The 20,564-nt window shown below is 43.6% G+C and overlaps 1 protein-coding gene across 1 annotated transcript in view; it reads left to right on the top strand.

Moving 5' to 3' along the window:
• BRF1 (BRF1 general transcription factor IIIB subunit) overlaps positions 1-20,564 on the top strand; it is a 184,475-nt gene that overhangs the window by 39,376 nt on the left and 124,535 nt on the right. The window contains exon 3 of the mRNA XM_075426926.1: positions 15,445-15,618. Coding sequence (XP_075283041.1) covers positions 15,445-15,618 — 174 coding nt within the window. The remainder of the gene's footprint in view (positions 1-15,444; positions 15,619-20,564) is intronic.

Consider the following 20,564-nt stretch of genomic DNA (forward strand, 5'->3'; position numbering starts at 1 on the left):
AGTTTGAGTGCCATGATTTCCAAAAGAGAAGAGGCAGAGTTAGCAGAAGCTAAAACCACAGTTCATTTGGGGGCCCTCAGAAATGTTTGGTTCTGCCAAGTTCAGCTTCCCATCTATAGGAATGTGGCTTTCAATAGGAGTTGAATCCTTATGATAATTAAAGCTGAATTAAACAAAGCGACACCTCTAGTTCATGTTGCGTGATGATGTAGTAGAGTGGTGTTTGACCATACAGAAATGTTAACTTCAGTGTGTCCTGTTGCTATTGTAGTTGCCAGGGCTGTGGATATGTGGATGTAAGGTCATCTTGCACAAAGCTAGGCAGAGTTTCACCTGCCTGTCCGCTTTTCCGAAGGCTGTAGAGGAAAGGAACAAAACAGTACAAAAGGTAGGAAGGAGGAAGGGCCAGATTAGAATAGTTTTGCGAAGGAAAAATGTGGTCCTTGAAGTTGATTAATGGAGCAGTAGAGCTTCTGAGGCCTTCAGTGACGAGCTGCTTGTAGCACAAACACATCTGAGGCAGGCAGTTGATTGAAGTGTTTGTTTAGTCTTTTGGATCTTAAAAGAGGTCAGTAAATAAAATTTGCTCTATGGACTCTACCAAAGCAATATGTTAGTTGGGTTTGAGATGATGCTGATGTTAAGTGGTTCCTTAGGGCAGCTTGCTTGATTGCAGCTTCACAAAGTCAAAGAGGACAACAGTAAAAACTCAATTTGGTGTTCACAGCACCTGCCTAACTGAAACTCTGAGGCCGGTTGTGTTTTATAGCCAACTTACTGAAGAAAAAGAGATTTTCTAAACACTGTCACTAATCGGAAAAGTGCTATAAAGTTGAGACCTGTTTGTAGTCAGCCTCAGACAATATCAAATTCAGATAGATTATTCTCACAACTGGTGTAAGAACTATTTCTGGGGTATGTTGCAATCAATATTCTTCCTTGTGTTGAACATCAGTGTCTGCTCTGTAGGAGCAGTGACAGTATCAGGGGAGAAGAATCCATGTCTCCTTTAATGAGATCCATTAGGTTGCCGCATAGCAATCGTCACATAAATCCACTGATTTCTGTTTAAGTCTTTAGTCAGTATGTTCTCTAGTAGCTATTTTTCACCATGCCATATTACCTAGGGGAAAATGAATTAATAATGCATCTAGTCTTGGATATGTATGTTTAATGGATGATCTCACAACCTATCTTGGAGTCATACTGCACAGAAGAAACCCCGTTGCAATTGATCTTTGAGGTTTAGCACATAAAGAACAGAAAAATGTAATTGTGCTTACTCTAAATTTTCTTTAACTACTGTGGACTGGCACACAGGAGGCAAGGGGATCATCTAGAGGAGCAAAGGAAGTTGGTATCTAAAGATTTGGTTACAAACAAAATTTCTCAGGCTTTGTTACATGAACAAATGTCGAGGTTTGTTTTTTGTGGGGTGTGGTGTTAATACAATGTTTAATTTATTTAATTTAGGAAAACTAGAATGGAGTAGTGATTAGGCAAAAAAATTTCAGAGGGAGGAACTTGAGGAGGCAAATCTTTGCTTTACAGGTTGGTCTGTCTGATTGATGATGGGTCTGGATTGTTCTGCTGCTGGACTGTGAGCAGGCTGGAAGGTGGTTGTACCGCGTCGGCAGAGACGGCTATTTGGGGAGGAAAGGGTGGGGGATTTTTCCCCTCTTCTGTACACTCAGGATACAGAATGATTCTGTCATGCAAAGCGGCGTCGCAAACTTACAGCTTTGCAAAAGCGTAGTAAATCATCTTAGCCCATTTTTCATATATGGGATCACTCCATATCATGCGTTTTTCTTGTGTTTTGCCCTTCCTGGATTTAAATGTTCCAAGCAGTGGGAGTTTCCACCAGTTCCCTTGGGAAACTATTATGAGGTCCAGTGAGTTTTGTTGTTAAGTTCCCGTTAACATGATGCTGAAATTTTCCCTTAATTTCTTGTTATTAGTCCTTAGGCATGAACTCACGCATATCTATTTATGGCTTAAACTTCCATTGTCTTCCAGAAATCCAGTGATCTCCTGCTCTTCTCTTAACAAATCACGTTTGGTAATTTGGTGAAGGCTATAAGTTCAATGTCTGGGTCTTTAAACACCCATCTCCTACCCCCTCCCGTGCTCTCCATCTTTAATTCTAGGGTGATTAGGGTTTCTGAGAACAGTCTAGTGACAATTCCCTCCTCACAGATAAGTTGCTGATGACATCCCATATGTAGAGTAGCTTCGTATAAATGGAAGAGGTCACATGGATACAGATAGAGATTATTCAAATATGCTAAATATTTTCTAAGAGGGGCACATTGGCTCTGTAGAAATACATAGATGGCATTGTAGTTTTAATTATTTACTGGAGCAGTCTGTACATCTGACTTATATAAATGTTATTGTTTAAAGAAGTAGAAGGCTGTTGCTGAAATATGTGCATTCTCTCTTTAAACATAAATCTCCTTTCAGCTCCAAGCTGAAGTAGATAGCACAAGGGATTGGCTTGATAAATAGCTTCACTGATTCACTACATTGTTTAGCTGAGATTTGTGGCAACCTTCACTTATTTTTAGTTCAAAAAGAAAGGAAATGCAACAGTTGAGGCTGAAGCTCTGTCTATTAACTTCTTCCATCATCTATGGGCAGTGCACAGATGAAATTATCAGGAGCAGTTGTAGCTCTGATCTAAATAGGCCTTTTGTAGTGGCAAAGGAGAGCAGCCCCCTTAGATTCGTACTTGTTATCTGTAGCTGACGGACTCAGCTGCCAGGTACAAACTAAGGGCAGAATTTCATTCTTTAGCTGCAGCCTGGATAAAGATTGATGCTCTCTTACCTAACTGCCAGGTTTCTTATCCCCTCTGCATAAAGGAAGAAGTATTTGACCGCTCGTGTCAGCTTCATATAAAAATACCTTAACTAAGTATTGACCTAATACAATCTTTCTTGCTTTTGTAATGTCTCTGTGCCTTTCCCAGCTTGATTTTGCTGCTTCTCTCTTTCTGCTTCCATTTTTAGATCATGTTTTATCTCTTATCCCTTTGATATCTTTAATAACGGACTCTTTTTCTTCACCCCCCAACTACTTCTCTCTGCATCCTTTTTCCCTTGATGCCTTCTCACCATATTTCTGTTGTTTGAAATGATTTAAGAGATTTGCCAATTAGTTGATATTTATGAGATTTTTTTCCTGTTGGAATTACTGTGTTGTACGTCTTCTTTGACTGTTGATCAGGTAAGGTCTGGGTGGAGAGAGAGTGCCCTTTGTTAGATTTGCACGTAGAGTTAGGGGCGAAGGAAAGAAAAAAAAAAAATCCAGCACCAGAACCTGAGATTGGCTTTGGGCTCACAGGCCTTTTTCAGTCCTGAAGAAGCAGCAGCAACCTTAAGTCAAGTACAGGCTGAGAGCAGAGAAGGTACTAGTCTCTGTCAGTAAGGTCTTTCCTGCCTACACAGTCAGATGATGGAGAGTGGCAATATCTTACCCCTAACAGTTGTATTTTGACAGAACAACTGGCGTGCAGAGGAGCAGGGCTGAACTCTAGGGGAGGAAAATTGTTCTGCCTGTGTCTGAGGACAAGTAAATTCTCAGACTTGTTTATAAAAGGTGTTAAAGGTAGACAAGGAAAGTAGGGAAGATTCACAGAGATACGCAGGAGCCTCATGGCAGGGAAAGGGAGAGGCTGGACTGGCTTTATAGCAGGGAAGGTGGATTAAACAGGAAGATTGTTTTAAATTTTTTTTTTCAGACAATCTTAGTATGCGTGCCCTTAGCTAATTGCCACTGCAGCGCAGCTGAGAAGTGGTAATTGTTCAGCTGCGGTAACTCAATTACTTTTGCTCTTGTGCCTGTCCCCTTGGCCTCGGTGGCAGTTCTGGCCAGGGGACGCCTTCAGCTCCTGTGTCCTCGTCCCTGCGAAGCACCTCGACTCCTGGGGCTCCTGTCTGCTTCCATGGTGTCTGCAAGACGCTGAAAAATGGCTCCTGTCAGTTTTCACTCTTCTTTGCCTTGCAAAAGCCCTGATCTGCAGGGAAGGCACTAGAACTTGCTGTCAGCGAGCAGATAACATTGCACTGATTTATATGCTGTTTGCGTCTGTAAAGTTTTCCATTGCATCAATGGATCCTTTTGTGTCGAGTCTTCATTTTTCTTTTGTTTTAAGTATTCTGATAACTTTTACCAATAGGCAACAGATATTGTTTTTTCCCTATGTTGTGCCGTATTCTTTAATTTTTCTAGCTGTGTAGATTGATGACAGTTGCTTGTTAGTTAAATGTTTTTTGCTTTGTAGGTGTGAAACAAGTTCTGATCTAATACTGCTAGAATTACGGTTTTTTTAAACTTTAAAAAAGTGATCTTTTCAAAACTGAGATTATGTCATGAGCAAATCTTTTTCTTGCAGTGATGTAGGAATGGTTTTGGACGGTTGAAGATAGTGCTTGGATCAGCAGTAATGCTGTGTGACAGCAGGAATGTTTCATTTCTTGTTGTGACAAGAGTAACAATTGGTAATTGATAAGTGTGGGGAAAAAGCTTCACATGTGTATAGATATAGAAAAATCTCTAAGCAGCACTGTCATTTAGAATGTAATTTAAAAAAAAAAAGTCACTGTCCAAACAAACCAGAGGAAGACTAAAGCAAAGCCTAAGTGATGGTGCTTTCAGAAGGAAATCTTGCATGCTACCGCTACCTATAAGTTCTTGGTATCTTACATTTTTCTTTCTAATTCCCTTAATGTCAGATAGGTAAGGGTTATGCTACATTAATCACCCGTGTGCTCACAGTTCTTACCAGTAGTGCAGCCTTCCAGCTGTTTCAACTTTGAAACAGCTGCAAACCTTACGTGAGTAAAAAAATTCAGTTGGCAAAACTTCTGCATATAAAGAAGTCCATGTTTGCTTGCTTCCAAAATGAATCTTAACCTGAAGCATTCTAATAGACAAAACAACTAATGAACATGTTGGTATTTGTCTAAACTGTGGTAAGTCAGACTTTTGTGTAAGCCCGCTGGCGAGAGAGGAGTGTCGATGGCTGGGAGCGGTAGCGGGGAAGCAGGAGGAAGCGTGGGGATGGTGTGTTCTTATCTCTTTGACCCATTTCGGCTGCATTCTCACATGTGCTTTAAGTCGATCCACGTGTACGCTGCTGCTGACAGCATTTCTCCTCACCCCTGCCACATTCTGCCGCCGTTGGGGCTCGGGAGGCTGCTTGTTGAGTTACACGAGGGAACTGGTCCAAATGAAAATTTAACTTTTTGCTGTTTGGGCTGATTTTCAGCAGAGCAGGTTCCCTCATCTGTATCAGCCTGTGGCCACGTGGAAGTCGTGCCAGAGGTGGGAACACTATCTGCAGCAACAGCTTGGACTTTAGGTTGCCTTAAACCAGTTGTGATCCAATAACTTCAGATGCTAGTGAATCAAGAGACTGGGTTTTTTGTTGGCTTTTTTTTTGTGTCGGCATGGGCTGTGGTTTTCCAACTCTTGATGCCAGAACTGAAGTTCAATAAGAACTTCATTAGCATGAGGTTCTTCAGCTGTATTAACAAAAAAGTTCAGCAAGGATGGGAAGCAAGGAAACCGCTGTCTAAGGATGGTGAGGCAAGATTAGCAGTAGGTTAGGTGCAGCTGATGAATAGAGCCTATGGCTTCTAGTCTGTTGTTGCTGCAGTGGGGGTGGCAGTTAGATGGATAATGGGAATGAAATGGCAGCAGTAGAAGTACCACCTGTGAGGGAAGCAAAATTCCAGGAACTGAAAGCAGAAAGTCAGAGGAACCGCTTACGATGCCAGATTTTCCAGAGTGGGTAAGGCAAATTAATTCAAATAGCCAGTTGCTGTATATGCAAAGAGGCTGCCCATGTGGGAGTGGTATCGTAAAATCGGGGAATGGAAAAAGTGCTTGAGGAGGGGGGTGGGGGAAGTTACGTGGGCGCTTTGCAGGCCTGCTTTGGTGCTAATGGAATACAAGGGCCAGCTCTGAGGGAATGAATACTTAAAGAAGTACAGATAAGTGCTGGGAAAAGATGTTAACAGCAGATTTTCTAGGTGAAAGAAAAGTAGCTTAGTATCAAATATTTACAAAGTGGTTGGAGTAGTGACCACTATCTGGAATTTTAAGCCGTTAGAGACATGCTGGTCCTCTTTAGCTGAATGAGTGAATGAACGTTTGACACGCGATGGAAGGGCTTTACCAGGAGAGATGAGGAGCTGCACCTGGCAGTTGGGGTGCTCTCGTGGGAGGCAAAATGGATGGGCTGGATTGTTGTCAGCAGGCAGAGAAATTGAATACAGGTCTCTGTGCTGAGATAGTCCAGTTCTGGCCCTAAGAAGATAAAATGGAGGCATCAATCCTTCAGTAAACAGGTCTAGATTAAGTCTTCTGTTTTTATTTCACAAGGTTATTTTTAACAAGGATCAGTTTACTGGTTTGGTTTTCTGTGCATCCCCACGAACAGTTGTGCTGGTGGAATATCACAGGGAAAGGGCCCTGAACTGTTTTATGCTGCCGAGGTAACAGCAGCAGAGCGTACCCTTGGGCGGTCCCTGAAGGGGGTCTGCCAGGGGACATGGCCCCGGGGGATGGATCAGGCGGAGGGGCACCGAGCGTGCACGAGCTCCAGGTCGCTCAGCCCCGGGACTGACACGTCCCGTGGAGGAGCTGGGGAGTTCCCGTGTGGAAGAGCATGGGTCTGGGTAAGTGGCGTGCACCCATAATTCAGCGGTGGCAAAGGGGGGGTTTGGGACTGGGCTGAAGCCAGGCAGAGTGTGGCAGTGAGGCCAGCACGTTCATCACTTTCGTCGGAGGCAATTGGGTGTTACTGGGAATAACTCGCAACTATCCTTAAGAAGATTAAAGTTGTTTCTGTGCTGGGTCAGCACTGCTGTAACGTCCTGCTGTGCTGCTGCTTCTGCTGTTCGTTGGCCTTTTTCACGACAGGCTGGCAGAGATAAAGCTGCTTCTCCCTCCCGGTGTGGTGCGTGTTGCTGGAAATGCCCGGTGTGATCGCCGCAGCCATCGCCTGGGTTTCCTCCCTGCCGCCTCCCATTGTTTGCGCTTGAAATATTTTCTTGTCTTTGATCACAGGACTCTACCCTTGATGAGGCTTCTGGGACCAGCCTTCCTACGAGTAGCCCTGCTGAAGCTCCTGGACTTTCCCTCTCATGGCTCTGTCTGTTTGTTTTACTTATTTGTCATACAAATAACACAGAAGCCTGGCATGGAGCAAAGAGCAGGGAAATTCATTCAGACTTTGAGCTGGGGCTTGCTGAAATTGAAAGATATGACAAAGTGTGCAGGGATGCCCACACCTAAAACCTGCTCTTTTTTCCCTTTCTGGGGAGTTCTTTTGGGGAGCCTTTTCAAAGAAAGAAAAGGAGTGAGAACCCAAATGCAGAATAAAATCTGCACATAAAATTCAGTCAGTAAAGTAATTCAAATTCTGGAAATGAATAACCAGGCAAAACCCATCCAAAATGTTTCCTTTAATAGAATGTAGTGTTTGTTACCATAACAATCCTTTTAGCAAAAAGAGGATTAGTGCTGTTAACATGACTCCATTGCCTGATTCAGGTAGTGCGCGTTTCCAGGGCCCCTCGAGAAAATTGCCGAAAGGGGGGGAAAATCTGTATGCCTGGAGTTTGATGGTGCAGCGTAGCGTCGTAATAACAATTCTTTTAAGCTCTGGCTGTGCACTGCCTGTTATTTCCCTGGAAACTTATGCTTCGTACTGAAAAGGATTACTTTGAAATAGCAGTGCTGCAGTCTCTGTCGGTCTGAGGGGAGGGTTGCGGATGAGCAGGCAGAAACCAGATGAGAGGAATATATTGCTGTAGCTGCTTGACATTACTGACTTTTAAGGGATCCAAAAAAAGGTATGATTCCTCTTGAATAGGGGAAGAGAACAAGATGTTTCTGTAGTAACGAGATCATAAAAGAAAGAAAATTGCTTGTAAAGAATGGGTCTGATTTTCTCCCTTTTTCTGTTGTGCTGCTATTATAACTTAAGCTGCAGTTTTGCTATCAACTGCTTCTTGTGTAAGCATTTAATATTACCAAGATTTTCTGCAAATCTGTTTTCGTGACAGTGATTTCTAGCCTACTCTTTTTTGTTTTGTAATAACAGCTGTTTCCTCCATCCAAAGAGTAGTCATTTTCTGAAATAAAAGGATAGTAACATTCAGCAGTCCTATCTGAACTTGTCAGGTCGGGTCTTATGAGCCAGTTTAAAGCACTGAGGTTGGCGTCAGTTGAGAAGATGGTGGTGTTTCTTTCAGCACTCTGGGAGTAGTGACTTGTGGAAAAGATGAGACTCCACAACCCTCCGACTGTAGAGTAGGTATGTTTTATTCAGCGCTGGGCACACGGGGGTTAGCACCGCCAAAGAGCAAAGCTACTAACCTTTTAACTTCGCGCAGGCTCAGTTACTTCTCGGCCTTTACCCAAACTACAGAACTGGCTATGGCTGGCTTTATGTGTAGACTTCTTGCTCTGTAACTCTTCTTTCCAGCCTTATCACTCAAACAGATACAAAATTCACGGAGCTAAGGAATTTGTCGAGCTGAGCTAGACTAGCATTACCTAAGTCTTCATCAGCATTGTCTAAGCTGATTTATTTCTTTATTTCCCTGCATCAGTAGGTGGGCAGAAACACGTTTTTTAGTAGGCTTGGAACTGAAAACTGAAAAGAGCCTTTTGTTTTTAGATGCAGATTCAGGAGCGTGATAAACTTTACTACTTGGTAGCCTGGGAACTTGATTTTTTGTGTTGCTTATGGAAGTGCAAGCTTTTCCTGTGCTCTCTCTGTGTCTCTGTTCTCCCCCTGCCTTCCCCTCCATCCCAATGGTATGATGAGCCTTGGAGAAATAAATGGCAACTGCCTGGTGTGCATCCTGCACGTCACAAAATTTCTCTAGTTGTGTAGACTTTTGTTCTTTTGCTCTTTCAAGGAGAGTAATTTTACTGTTTTACTGGTGAGGGTACAAGGTTTACAAGGTTACATTTTTTTGTAACCTTGCTGAAGAGCTTGTCCTGACTTTTTAAAAAGATACTCTGCCTTGTGTTTTTCCCTAGCAATTTGGGAAAAAAAAAGCAATACTTATTTCTGACTGTTCCACATGATAATATTCCTTTATAGTACTGAGAAAGTAGTTGCAAGTTTTTAGAGTAGCGTCCCACTCAAACATGTTGAAAAACTGTTTTGCTGGATAAAATGGGTAAGAAAGTCGGGAAGCTGGTGTCTTGAGTTTTGTTTTATAACCCAGAGCATGGCAGGGTTTAAAGGTGTGGCAGTTCTTTCCTTTTCTTTTTTTTTCCCTTTTTCTTTTTCTTTTTTCCTTTTCCATCCAAGACAGCAGTTCAGTTCAGTTGATGAGTTTGTAACACTGTGATGTAATCTGGTGAAGACAGTGTTGAGCAGATTGCTAATAATTGCATTGTAAGGTTGAATATTCCCACTGTTTTGGCTGAGATCATAAGGCGTGTTGCATTCTTGCAGATAGATGGGCCGGCTCACCGCACACTGGGACCATATGGTCAAACTGGCAGAAAGGGCATTAGACAGCCCTTAGGGCTGATGGAAGCCATGCTGGTAGTCTAAAGCAAACGAACGAGACACTCAGGAGATAACCAGCAAATGGAAGGTTATAAAATGCCACCCAGCTGGCGAGGAGCAGTGGGAGTATGTTCAAGGGCTGATAGACGCAGTGCAGTGTTACAGGGTTGCTGGAGGGAGTTGCTCATCTTCCCAGCCCTGCAGCTTGCAGCTCTCTGCAGCTCCTCCCCGCGTGGACCGTGCTGCTGGGGGAGCACTCCCTCGTGTGAGAAGGTGTCCGAATGCTTGGCAAGGTTTGTGGCTACTGTTCCACAGTTATGAGGACTTTTCATGTTGAGGACTGGCAGTATGAATGGGTATTTGGGCTCTGTTCATGTTTGTCAACAGTAACTGGAGCGTTGGATAGAGAATTTATTTTGATCAGTTATTTTCTTATGCCCAGTTTCTCTAAGTGTGAACATCTGCTCTTCAGATACCAACAGATTAAATCACTGTATTTATAGTTAAATAAAATATTATGGAGATGTATTTTTCAGCTCTGGAAATGTCAGGTTGGTGAGATTGGTGGAAAAGGTTGGAAGTCGCAAAATTACATACTTCTGGTTGTCACCTGACTGGGATGAGGGCACTGTGCGACAGCTTGGTGCCCTGCTGCAGTACGGGGCAACAGCCGTTCAGCTGATACCTGCCTTTTCTTGGAGATGCTCCTTGATTCTGTGAAGGAACCAGAAGGAGTACAAGATGTCTTTTGTTCCCTGTGGAGAAATCTGGAGGCACGATTGCTAATGCTAACTTTTCCAGCAATTTTTTTGTTTTGTTAGCGTTACATAAGATACGAGGAAAATAGAATTGTGTTGTCATGTTAAATTCAAGGGGCGGGGGTGGTGGGGGAACAACAAAGCTTTTGATCTTTCTTCAGTAAATAGGAGACTGGTTACAGAATGTAAATATTTATCTTAGATGATGCTATAAGCAGTACATTTCTTTCTCCCTCATAACAGATAAGGACAGAACCAAGTTAGTCATCAAGACAACATAATTTCTAAGGTGCTTCTTGTCCTGTGTTAAGTTGTTCATTTTGGGGATCAGTGGCAATGTAACAGTTGTCTTATTTTTCCACAAACTATATGACTGACATAATGCTACACAGCAGCTTGAGGGAGTACTAGCATACAGAATTGAAGCCTTCACTGGTCTGCTGAAGGATGAGAAAAACATTCAAAGAAACAGCATTTCCTAGGTGGACAAAGCACCTTTCTGTGCTCTGAGATTTCTTTGGTATTTGTCAGTAGACAATGACTGGTCACTCCTGAAGGAACTGTATCTTAAAATATTGATGCTGGATGAAGAGCTCATTTGAAATTAAGAAAAGGTTAAATACTCAGACGATATTAATAGTAGCTTGGGGCTGGGACCAGCTCAGTGGGAAAAATAGCTTATGAAAGACATGAATTTCAAATATCTTCCCCAATGTTATTTTTTTTCTCTTCTGGTAACTTCTTTGTTTCTGAAGTGCCCTCTGAGGTGTGGAGCCCTGTATGAGAGTGCTGTCTTGGGAGAAGGATTACTTTGTGATGGGGACGGGCCAGAGGAGTGCTGGGGGAGAAGTCTTATGGATGCTTGTCCTGTTCTTACTCTGCGTCTCCAGCTCATTTGGACTGTTCGCTGGTGTGTGCCCAGAAGCACATCAGCTGCTGCCGTGCTGGTGGCATGGGAAGCTTCCTCATCACTTCTTCTTGCTTGTTGGCCTGCACCATCCTGGTCCTTGTGGAGCCAGGTGGGCCCCGCATCCCAACATGTGGCTCTTCCTTGGCATAGGTGCCACTGTTCTCTTCATGTTTTTATGAAAGTTTTGCTTAAAAGCAAAATTCAGACAACATTTAAAACTCCTGAAATTGTTTCTTGGTATCAGAAGAAGTCCCTCCCACTGTAAGAGATAAGGTTCATGACCACCTGAGGAACCTGAACATACGTAAGTCTATGGGACCTGACAAGATGCATCCCAGTGTCTCAAGGGAATTGGCTGGTGTAGTTGCCAAGCCACTCTCCATCATATTGGAAAAGTCTGGGCAGTCAGGTGAAGTCCCCAGTGGCTGGAAAAAGGGAAACATTGCGCCCATGTTTAAAAAAGGTAGAAAGGAGGACCCTGGGAACTACCAACCTGTCAGCCTCACCTCTGTGCCTGGGAAGATCGTGGAACAGATTCTCCTAGAAGCTATGCTGAGGCATGTGGAGGACAGAGAGGTGGTTCAAGACAGCCAGCACGGCTTTACCAAGGGCAGGTCTTGCCTGACCAACCTAGTGGCCTTCTATGATGGCGTGGCTACATCAGTGGACAAGGGAAGACCTACAGATGTCTTCTGTCTGAACTATTGAAAGGCTTTTGACATGGTCCCTCACAACATCCTTCTCTCCAAATTGGAGAGATATGGATTTGATGGGTAGACTGTTTGGTGGATGAGGAACTAGTTGGATTGTCACATCCAGAAGGTAGTGGTCAATGGCTCAATGTCCAGATGGAGATCGGTGACAACTGGTGTCCCTCAGGAGTCTGTACTGGGACCAGTACTGTTTGATATCTTCATCAGTGACATAGACAGTGAGGTCAAGTGCACCCTCGGCAAGTTTGCAGTTGACACCAAGCTGAGTGGTGCGGCCAACACGTCTGAGGGATGGGATGCCATCCAGAGGGACCTGGACAAGCTTGAGAAGTGGGCCTGTGTGTACCTCATGAGGTTCAATAAGGCCAAGTACAGGGTCCTGCACCTGGGTTTGGAAAACCCCCTATTATCAATACAGGCTGGGGGATGAAGTGATTGAGAGCAGCCCTGCCAAGAAGGACTTGGGGGTGGCGGTGGATGAAAAGCTGGACATGAGCTGACAATTTGTGCTCACAGCCCAGCAGACCAACCATCCCCTGGGCTGCATCCCCAGCAGCGTGGGCAGCAGGGCAAGGCAGGGGATTCTGCCCCTCTGCTCTGCTCTGGTGAGACACCCCCGGGAGTCCTGCGTCCAGCTCTGGAGCCCTCAGCACAGGACAGACATGGACCTGTTGGAGCAGGGCCAGAGGAGGCCACAGCAATGGTATGAGGGCTGGAGCACCTCTGCTGTGAGGAAAGGCTGAGAGAGTTGGGGCTGTTCAGCCTGGAGAAGAGAAGGCTCCAGGGAGACCCTAGAGCCGCTTTGCAGTACCTGAAGGGGACCTACAAGAGAGCTGGAGAGGGACTTTTTACAAGGGCCTGTGGTGATAGGACAAGGGGTAATTGCTTTAAACTGAAAGAAGGGAGATTTAGACTAGATATAAGGAAGACATTTTTTACGATGAGGGTGGTGAAACACTGGCACTGGTTCCCCAGAGAGGTGGTCGATGCCCCACCCCTGGAAACATTCAAGATCAGGGTGGACGGGGCTCTGAGCAACCTGATTGAGTTGAAGATGTCCCTGCTCATGGCAGCAGGGCAGGAGTAGATGATCTTTAAAGGTCCCTTCCAACCCAAACCATTCTATGATTCTGTGGTCAGCTGCCTTTGTGACTTTGAGAACATTGAATTGGACCATCTTACTTGGAGGTTACGCAGCGCACTCGCTGCTACAGTGATTCCAGTCTGGATCTCCCTGCAGCCGAGGGAGGAGTGCATGGGCATGGACATGTCTATTTTGTTTTTTTTAAATGGTTGTACATGTGCATGTACTGGGTAAAACCTCTACAGTTCTTTGTGTTTTCATCTCAGCCGCCATGCATAGCAAAATACAACCAGGTAAAATAGGAAGCTTGGATGATAGGAAGAGGTGGCTTTCCATAGCCTTGCTGATCCACGCTGTCCTCCATGTGGACTTGCTGAGGAGGGCAGCAGTCAGGGAACCTGCTTTGCTGCCACTGCAGAAATGAGTTTTAGGACTCAAGGATAGGTAAATTTTATCCTCCCCCCCCCCCCCCCCCCCCCCAAGAATAAACTGATGCTGTCTTTGTGGTATTAAAAGCCTTGAGCCCACTTCAGCGTACAGGTTGTGGAGTGTGAAATAAAATTCAGGGGAGGAAGAGTGCTAGTTAGTATCTTAATTTTCATAGAATCATAGAATCATGGAAGGTTTTGGGTTGGAAGGGACCCCTAGAGGTCATCTAGTCCAACCCCCCTGCAGCGAGCAGGGACACCGCTAACTCGATCAGGTTGCTCAGAGCCCTGTCCAACCTGGTCTTGAATGTTTCCAGGGATGGGGCCTCCACTACCTCTCTGGGCAACCCGTTCCAGTGTTTCACAGCCCTCATTGTAAAGAATTTCTTCCTTACATCCAGCCTAAACCTACCCTGTTTTAGTTTAAAACCATTACCCCTCGTCCTGTCAGTTTTGGGAAGATGCAGTCTTCGTATTTGAGAGACTGAGGCTGATGAGCACCAGTCCAGGGCCTGCTGATGGCAGTGGAAAAACTATTGTCTTAATGGGCTTTGGATTATTCTTGAGTAGCTTATTGTGCCCACACCTCCTGGGGAAGGTGATGTGTCCTTCCTCCGTTCTTACTTCTGCATCCAAATATGTTACACCTGGTTGACCAACGTGCCTGAAAGGAGATCTCATTGGTGAGGCACTAACTGCCCCTTGTCCAGGAAGGAGAAGCTGTCGCTTTGTGCAGCTCTTGTTGGCCGGAGTCTTGCTGGCCCTGGCTGCATGTCCGCCCTGACGTTTTATTAACGCCGAACTGAAGCAGCGTCTTTGGCAGAAGGTTGTTTGGAGGTGAAGCATTTTCACCATGTTATTAGTAATGCTGGTGCAGGGGTTTGCATAAAGTTAAGATTTGGACTTGATGAGCTTAGAGGTCTTTTCCAACCTATGATTCGATGATTCTATGTTGTTCTGTTAAGTGTCGCATGGTCGGCATCGCTTTCTGTGAGTGATGGTGGCTGAGGCGTGCAGCAGGCACTGTGCCCCCTTCAGCAAAGCTGCTCCTGACATCTCCGAAGGGACCAGACGAGCATTTCCTGTAAATACACGTACTGGAAACATCTGCCCGGCACATTGAATTAAAGGATTTTTCTTGATGTGCTGTCTGACCCCGTATGCTGAGGAACTTCAGGGCTCTGTTTTCCTCATGACTTCCTCCATCTTTTTCTTAAGCTGTCTTTTGGGCACGCTCTTCCGAAGCCGGAGCTGTGAGGACGGACCGGACCTCGCTTCCTGCATCTGTCCCAGCAGCTGTACCTCTTCCTGCCATGAATCATCCGAAACACCCTTTCTTTTTAATTGTTTTATTTAAGGGTGAAGGCACGTTAGTTTGCGGCTTCAGGAAAACAAATCTCGGCCGTCTGGCAGCCAAGCCTTGAGTAGAGGCTGGGGTGCGAAAGTGTTTGGAGGAAGGAAGAGCCTCCCGCCGGCGGTGATCGCGGGCCAGCCCGGAGCAGAGCTGCTTTCCGCGGGGGCTTCGGCTGTGGTCAGAGGAACTGCAAACTTCACTTCTCAGAGAGCTGCAGCAAAACGTCTGCACTGCTCGCACGTCAGTGTCAAACACGCCACAACCCCCAGTTTTCAGAAGCTCACACGCAGCTGACCAAGTGCCAGTTGTCAGATGATCTTTGGAGCAGGGGGCATAATCTTTTGCCTGAGAAGTCTTGGCTGCTTTGGGTCCTCTATGGGGCTGGTGTTTGCAGCTTTGTTTCCCAGAGCTCATTGATTGCATGTATTTCAATTCTAGCAGTCCGAAATGAGGCATTATTTTGTCCTGAGGAGCTGAGGCTATATAGTTGCTGAAACTTGAGAGGTTATTGTATTTCACACAGAGATGAAATCCAAAATCTGCCACCCCCATTTTGTCTTTAAAAAAACCCACCAAAAAAAACCCAACCCCAAAGCACACTAACTACAAAGTTGTTAAGCTTTTTTTTATCTCCTTGTTAATTTTTCTAGGGAAGCGTCAGATTCACCACTTGGGAAACCAGCTTCAACTCAATCAGCATTGTCTGGATACTGCCTTTAATTTTTTCAAGATGGCTGTGAGCAAGCACCTAACCCGGGGGAGAAAGATGACCCACGTCATTGCCGCATGTCTCTACCTGGTGTGTAGGACAGAAGGAACTCCTCGTATCCTTTGAATTTAAAAAAAAAAAATAAAGGAAGACATACTTTTAGCAAGTCAACTATCCCAGTTAGACCTTGTTTCCAGATTTGCAGAGGTAAGTGTTTAGGAGCGAACTTCGTCACTGTTGGTGAATGGGAGTTTTTCCTGCAGTTCAAGTAAAATTTTTCCCTTTCTAAATGTACAATACTTAGTATTTACAAGGAGCTATAAATGTCACTCTGCCTCCATCAATAACTCTAAATTTCTGCTTTCTCAGCATTTTCTTCTAGTAATTTTCTTGTGCTTTGCTAGGGATTTCTTGTTTATAGTGTGGGGTTTTTTGTTGTTGTTTTTCCTCTTTTTAAACAAATTAAAATTAACCCTAAGCCTCCTGTACTGTCAGCAGTAAAGAACAGATTAGAGTTACAGTGGGTTTTCCATAAGATATTTGGATTTCCTTCTTTGAATCCTTGTGGGAAGGACAGTATCACTCCAGTTTTAGTTTTGGGGAAAAAGGTGTGATAAATTCTGAAATTTGCTCAAAGATCATACAGGAACTCAGTGGCTGGAGATGGGACTGCACCCAGGCCGGAGTTGCGAGTGCTCCTTGCCTCTACACCATCCCGATTTTTGTCTTGTAGAACTTAATTAAATTCGTGTAAGCTTTAAATACTCATGGCCATCCAAATTTATTTGTTTTTTATATTTTTTTTCTTACCTTATGTTGTGTTGCAGTTGCTGCAGCTTGGAAACAGTTCAAGTAAATGTCTTCTGTGTAGTTTTAATTCTTTTCTATGTTAAAGCAGTATGTGCATATGATCAGTATTCTATTTGATTTGATGCTTTTTCTAGATTGCTGTTTTCATTCTATATTTTAGCAGTTGAACAGCTTAGCTTTCATTTTAAGATTGAGCTGATTTTTTTTAGTTTCAGAAACTATATTCAGTATTCTAAAATTAGTGCTTTGTGATGGTGGTGTGGTCATTACATTTACATACTTAAAAAAAGAAAGTGGTTTTGCAGGAGTAATGGAATTCAAAGGAAGGCTTGCCTGTTACGCTAGTCTCTTCTAACGTAAAATCTCTGTGTGCTCTTTGAACGGTATCACTCTGTCCTTACCATAAGGACAGTGTTGATTTAAAAGCATTGCCAATATTTTTTATGCCCATGTCACATTTTTAAAGTAATTTATTTACAGTTGTTATTTGATAGTACTGAATGATAGTGTAGCCACAATATGCAAATCCATTTTTCCCCACGGGTAGTGATGAAAAAGCATTGGAAGCAATATGAGCTGTAACAGGCAAGTGGGTACATGGTAACGTAGCAGCCATCTGTGCAGCTGGTGTGGCTAACTTTTCCAGCAAACAAACAAAAAGAAATGCTTTGCTTGTTTGACATATCATTCTTTAAAATATTTCAGCATGTGCAAGATGTACCGCTCTGGTTGACACTTTGTAAATAGCTAAATGAATTTTCCTACTTTTTTCAATAAATTGAGATAATATCCTGTGTCATATTTCATGTAAAATACTAGGAACAGGGTGTGAATAAGAATGCAAAGGTGGGCTATGTCTTTCTATATCAATACCACAAAATACTCCATCTTCATTTGCATGGTTACTGTGCCACCTGGGAATCAAGAAGGGGTAGTGCGTGACTGTACAGCTCAATTTTGTGAGTGCTGACATTTTAAAAATCCATTAGATAAACTTAATTTTGAAGTTGATATTACGAATTTAACTGTGTTGTTTTGGGAGAACGAGTTCAGCTTCTGCCTATCTTCTCCTGTTTGTGTTTTTGTTTCATTTTTTTAGTATTGAAGATCCAGTGTAGTTTGAAAACCAAACACCAAATAAATTACTAATTCTGAACATTGAAATATAAGTCCTTTTTCTGGTATCTTATCCTTTCATTAGAAACTTGAAAAGCTGAGTGCCACAGGTGTGTATTGCTGACCTTTGAAATGAGAATACACTGAAGCCTCCATAGATTAATTATGATGGTCATTATCAGAATGTTATATTTGTTTCCAGCCTAGGTCTGGCAATATAGAAATGTGCTACGTGAGGCAGGTGTGTTCTCAGAGCCTTTGGGCCAGAGGGACCAAGAGCAGGTGTAGAGGATGGCCGTGGGACAAGATGCTTTAGCAAGAATGAAGATGCATGTTCAGGGTAATAAGCTTGCAGTTGGTTTTGGTCTTCTGGAGAAGCCAGCAGAGGATGGCATGCAAAGATGAGAAATACGCTGTATAATGAACTGTACAAAGGACATCCAGTATTTTTAACACTTCAAGATTTATATACACTGCTAAGTAGATTTACTGAGTTTAAAGTGTTCATTGTTATTGCGTTGGTTATAGAACTCTTATGAAGTAATTTGGGAGAAATTTAGAAAAGGAAGTTAAAGACTGAAGATTGGTGAATGTATTTTGGAGGAAAGAGATAATGTGGAAGAAGTAGTGACAGGCAGCAGCATCGTCAAAGCTCAGAGACAGCACCTTGGTTTTGGGTGGCCCAAATGAGTCAGTGGAGTGAATTGGAAGTCTTGAAGGCAAGAAAGATTAGCTGGGAACAGATTTGTCTCTGAAATAGACATCATATTTGTTAAAAATTATTATGGTAGGAGAAACAAAATATGTATGTGGCCTGGGGAGGTACAGTGGGATGTAGCCAGGGGCTGAAATGGCAAGAAATGTTGTGTTCTCTCCAGTGGCAGAACCAAAGGAGTGGGAAGTGTCTGGGGAGAGAGAAAACAGGATTTAATTGTGTCTGCATTGAGTTCAGTTTGAGGGAGTGGAATGTATTTATCTGACATGGATATCTGCTTATTCTTCTTTTTTCATAATGTACATGTCGCCAGCCAGCCTCTGTGAAAATACGAGGAAAACTGCAGCCAAGTCTACTGGTGCAGTCTGAATTATGGCTGAATAAACCTTAGCCTGAAATAGGAAAACATTAAGTTCTCCTTGGTTCTCACGTGTTGTTTAATTAATGCAAAAATGCAAAATAGTCTAGTAACATAGATTTTTTTAATCTGAAAAAATAAGTCTAGAACTTAAAGAGAACATAAAAGTTTATCTGAAGTGCAGGCTTTATTTATAGTTCTTTAGAAGTTTAATATATTAGTTGAGATCTGAACTGATTTTACATCAGTTTGTGGGTTTTATTAGCTTATTTGACACAACCCCACAATGCAGCAACTTTGACATAGCTTTTCATTTGCCTTGCTTCTATTGCTTGTCAGCGCTAATGTTTTAAAGGGAAGATGGCTTACTAGCTATTTGCTGAGTTTAGGAGGTGTTTCATCCTTTTCATGAGCTACCTATAAAAACTTCAATTTATTATTCTGTTTATAAAATGTGTCTGTATTATCAGTGTCAGAAGTAAAGGTACAATGCAAAATATACATCTGAAGGAGAAAGTGATTTTTGAATCCTCAGGTTTGATGGAATGGGTTGTCCCCCTCCCAGGGGCTGAGTGATGCTGAGCGTTTCCAGTGACATCTGACTTCAGCTGGCGCTGCCAGCGCTCTGGGCATTTCAGACTCTGGTTCTTAATTTGTTTCTTGGAATAGTAACAGTCCTCAGTTGTTTCTCTTTAATGTTTTGAACAGCTTTTCCACTCCTACGTATGTTTGAATGGAAACAAAGGGCTCTTTAGCTGGTCCTGCCGTTCCTGAGAGAGAGAACTTGGGAAGCGCTGGGCAGGGTGTTTGAGGGACTTACGGGCTCGCCTGTAACCCGTGGCTGCCCTCGGGTCACTCAGGAACAATGGGAGCCTGGCCAGGATTTTCCAGGTGGGATATCAGTTTGTTTTAATCAAGGAACGTTTCATTCTGTTTGTAATCCTTTTTAATGTACACAACCGTTAGAAAAACTGTACAACTGTCCACTATTTTGTTTATAATATTTTCCAACGTTACCACCTGGGGTTTTGTACAGCAACATTTTACATGGTAAATGTCCCTTATCCCCCCCACACGCACCTTTTTATTTTATTTATTTACTCTTTTCCTTTGAAGCTCACTGGAAAACACACCCTTAGTTGTAAACCAAATCCTGTCTTGTTAGAGCGTAGTAAATAAAACCTTTTCCACATGAGAAGAGTCCTTGCAAAGCTCCCTCACCAGCTGTCTTGTGTAAATATCCTTCCATTTGCCTCTGTAGGTAGATTTGGGGCAGGTTTCTTCCCCTGCAGTAAAGCTGATCAGTCTCGATGCCAGGGGCTTGCTGAGCCCTTCCCACCACCTAGAGCTGGGCCAGGCTCCAGGCACTGAGGTTGCCAACGTTATTCCAGTGGTCTTCAGCGGCTTTGTGTGGAGTCAGAGGAGAGAGCTGGGGTCCTCCTGGGGTCAGTCCAAGGCAGCTGTTTGCAGAACCTTTCCGCTAAATGCCTGAGAAAAATAACCTCTTAAATTTGAGCATTGGGAGCAGAAGGCTGACGGGAGAAAGTTTGGTGCCTTGATGTCTTTTACATGTAAACTTGTGCTGGGTGGGAAAGCATAAGGCGCTTTTCCTCCCCTGTTTCCTCTGCCCCATGAACCTCCCTTTTGTTTGAGGGAAGATCACAAGGGCATTGCGGGATCCCAGCAGGCAAGAAGGATTTAGGAAAAAAAAGGGGCATCTCCTCACTGAATGGGGCAGTACTTTGTTGTTTCCTATTTGTCTGCAGTTCTTGTACTGTATTGCCAAGCTATTTGAATGCCTCCTGCTTTAATGTGTTTATTTTCGTGTCACAGTAAGGGAAGTTGAGAGTATTTATCTTCATTTCCAGGTGCAGAACTGAGGCTAAGTGACATGTTTAAAGTTACCCAGAAAATCTGTGATGGAGTAAGAAACTGGTCTCTTTAATCTTGAGATTAGGCAGCAGCTACTGAGCCTTTTCTCCCTTGTTGGTCCTTGCAAGAGATGTTCAGCCAATTTCCTCTGCAGCATTAGCAGGCTCTGTCGCCTTCCATACTGTCTTGG

The sequence above is a fragment of the Opisthocomus hoazin genome, chromosome 7 (genome assembly GCF_030867145.1).
Source record: "Opisthocomus hoazin isolate bOpiHoa1 chromosome 7, bOpiHoa1.hap1, whole genome shotgun sequence".
Lineage (NCBI taxonomy): Eukaryota > Metazoa > Chordata > Aves > Opisthocomiformes > Opisthocomidae > Opisthocomus > Opisthocomus hoazin.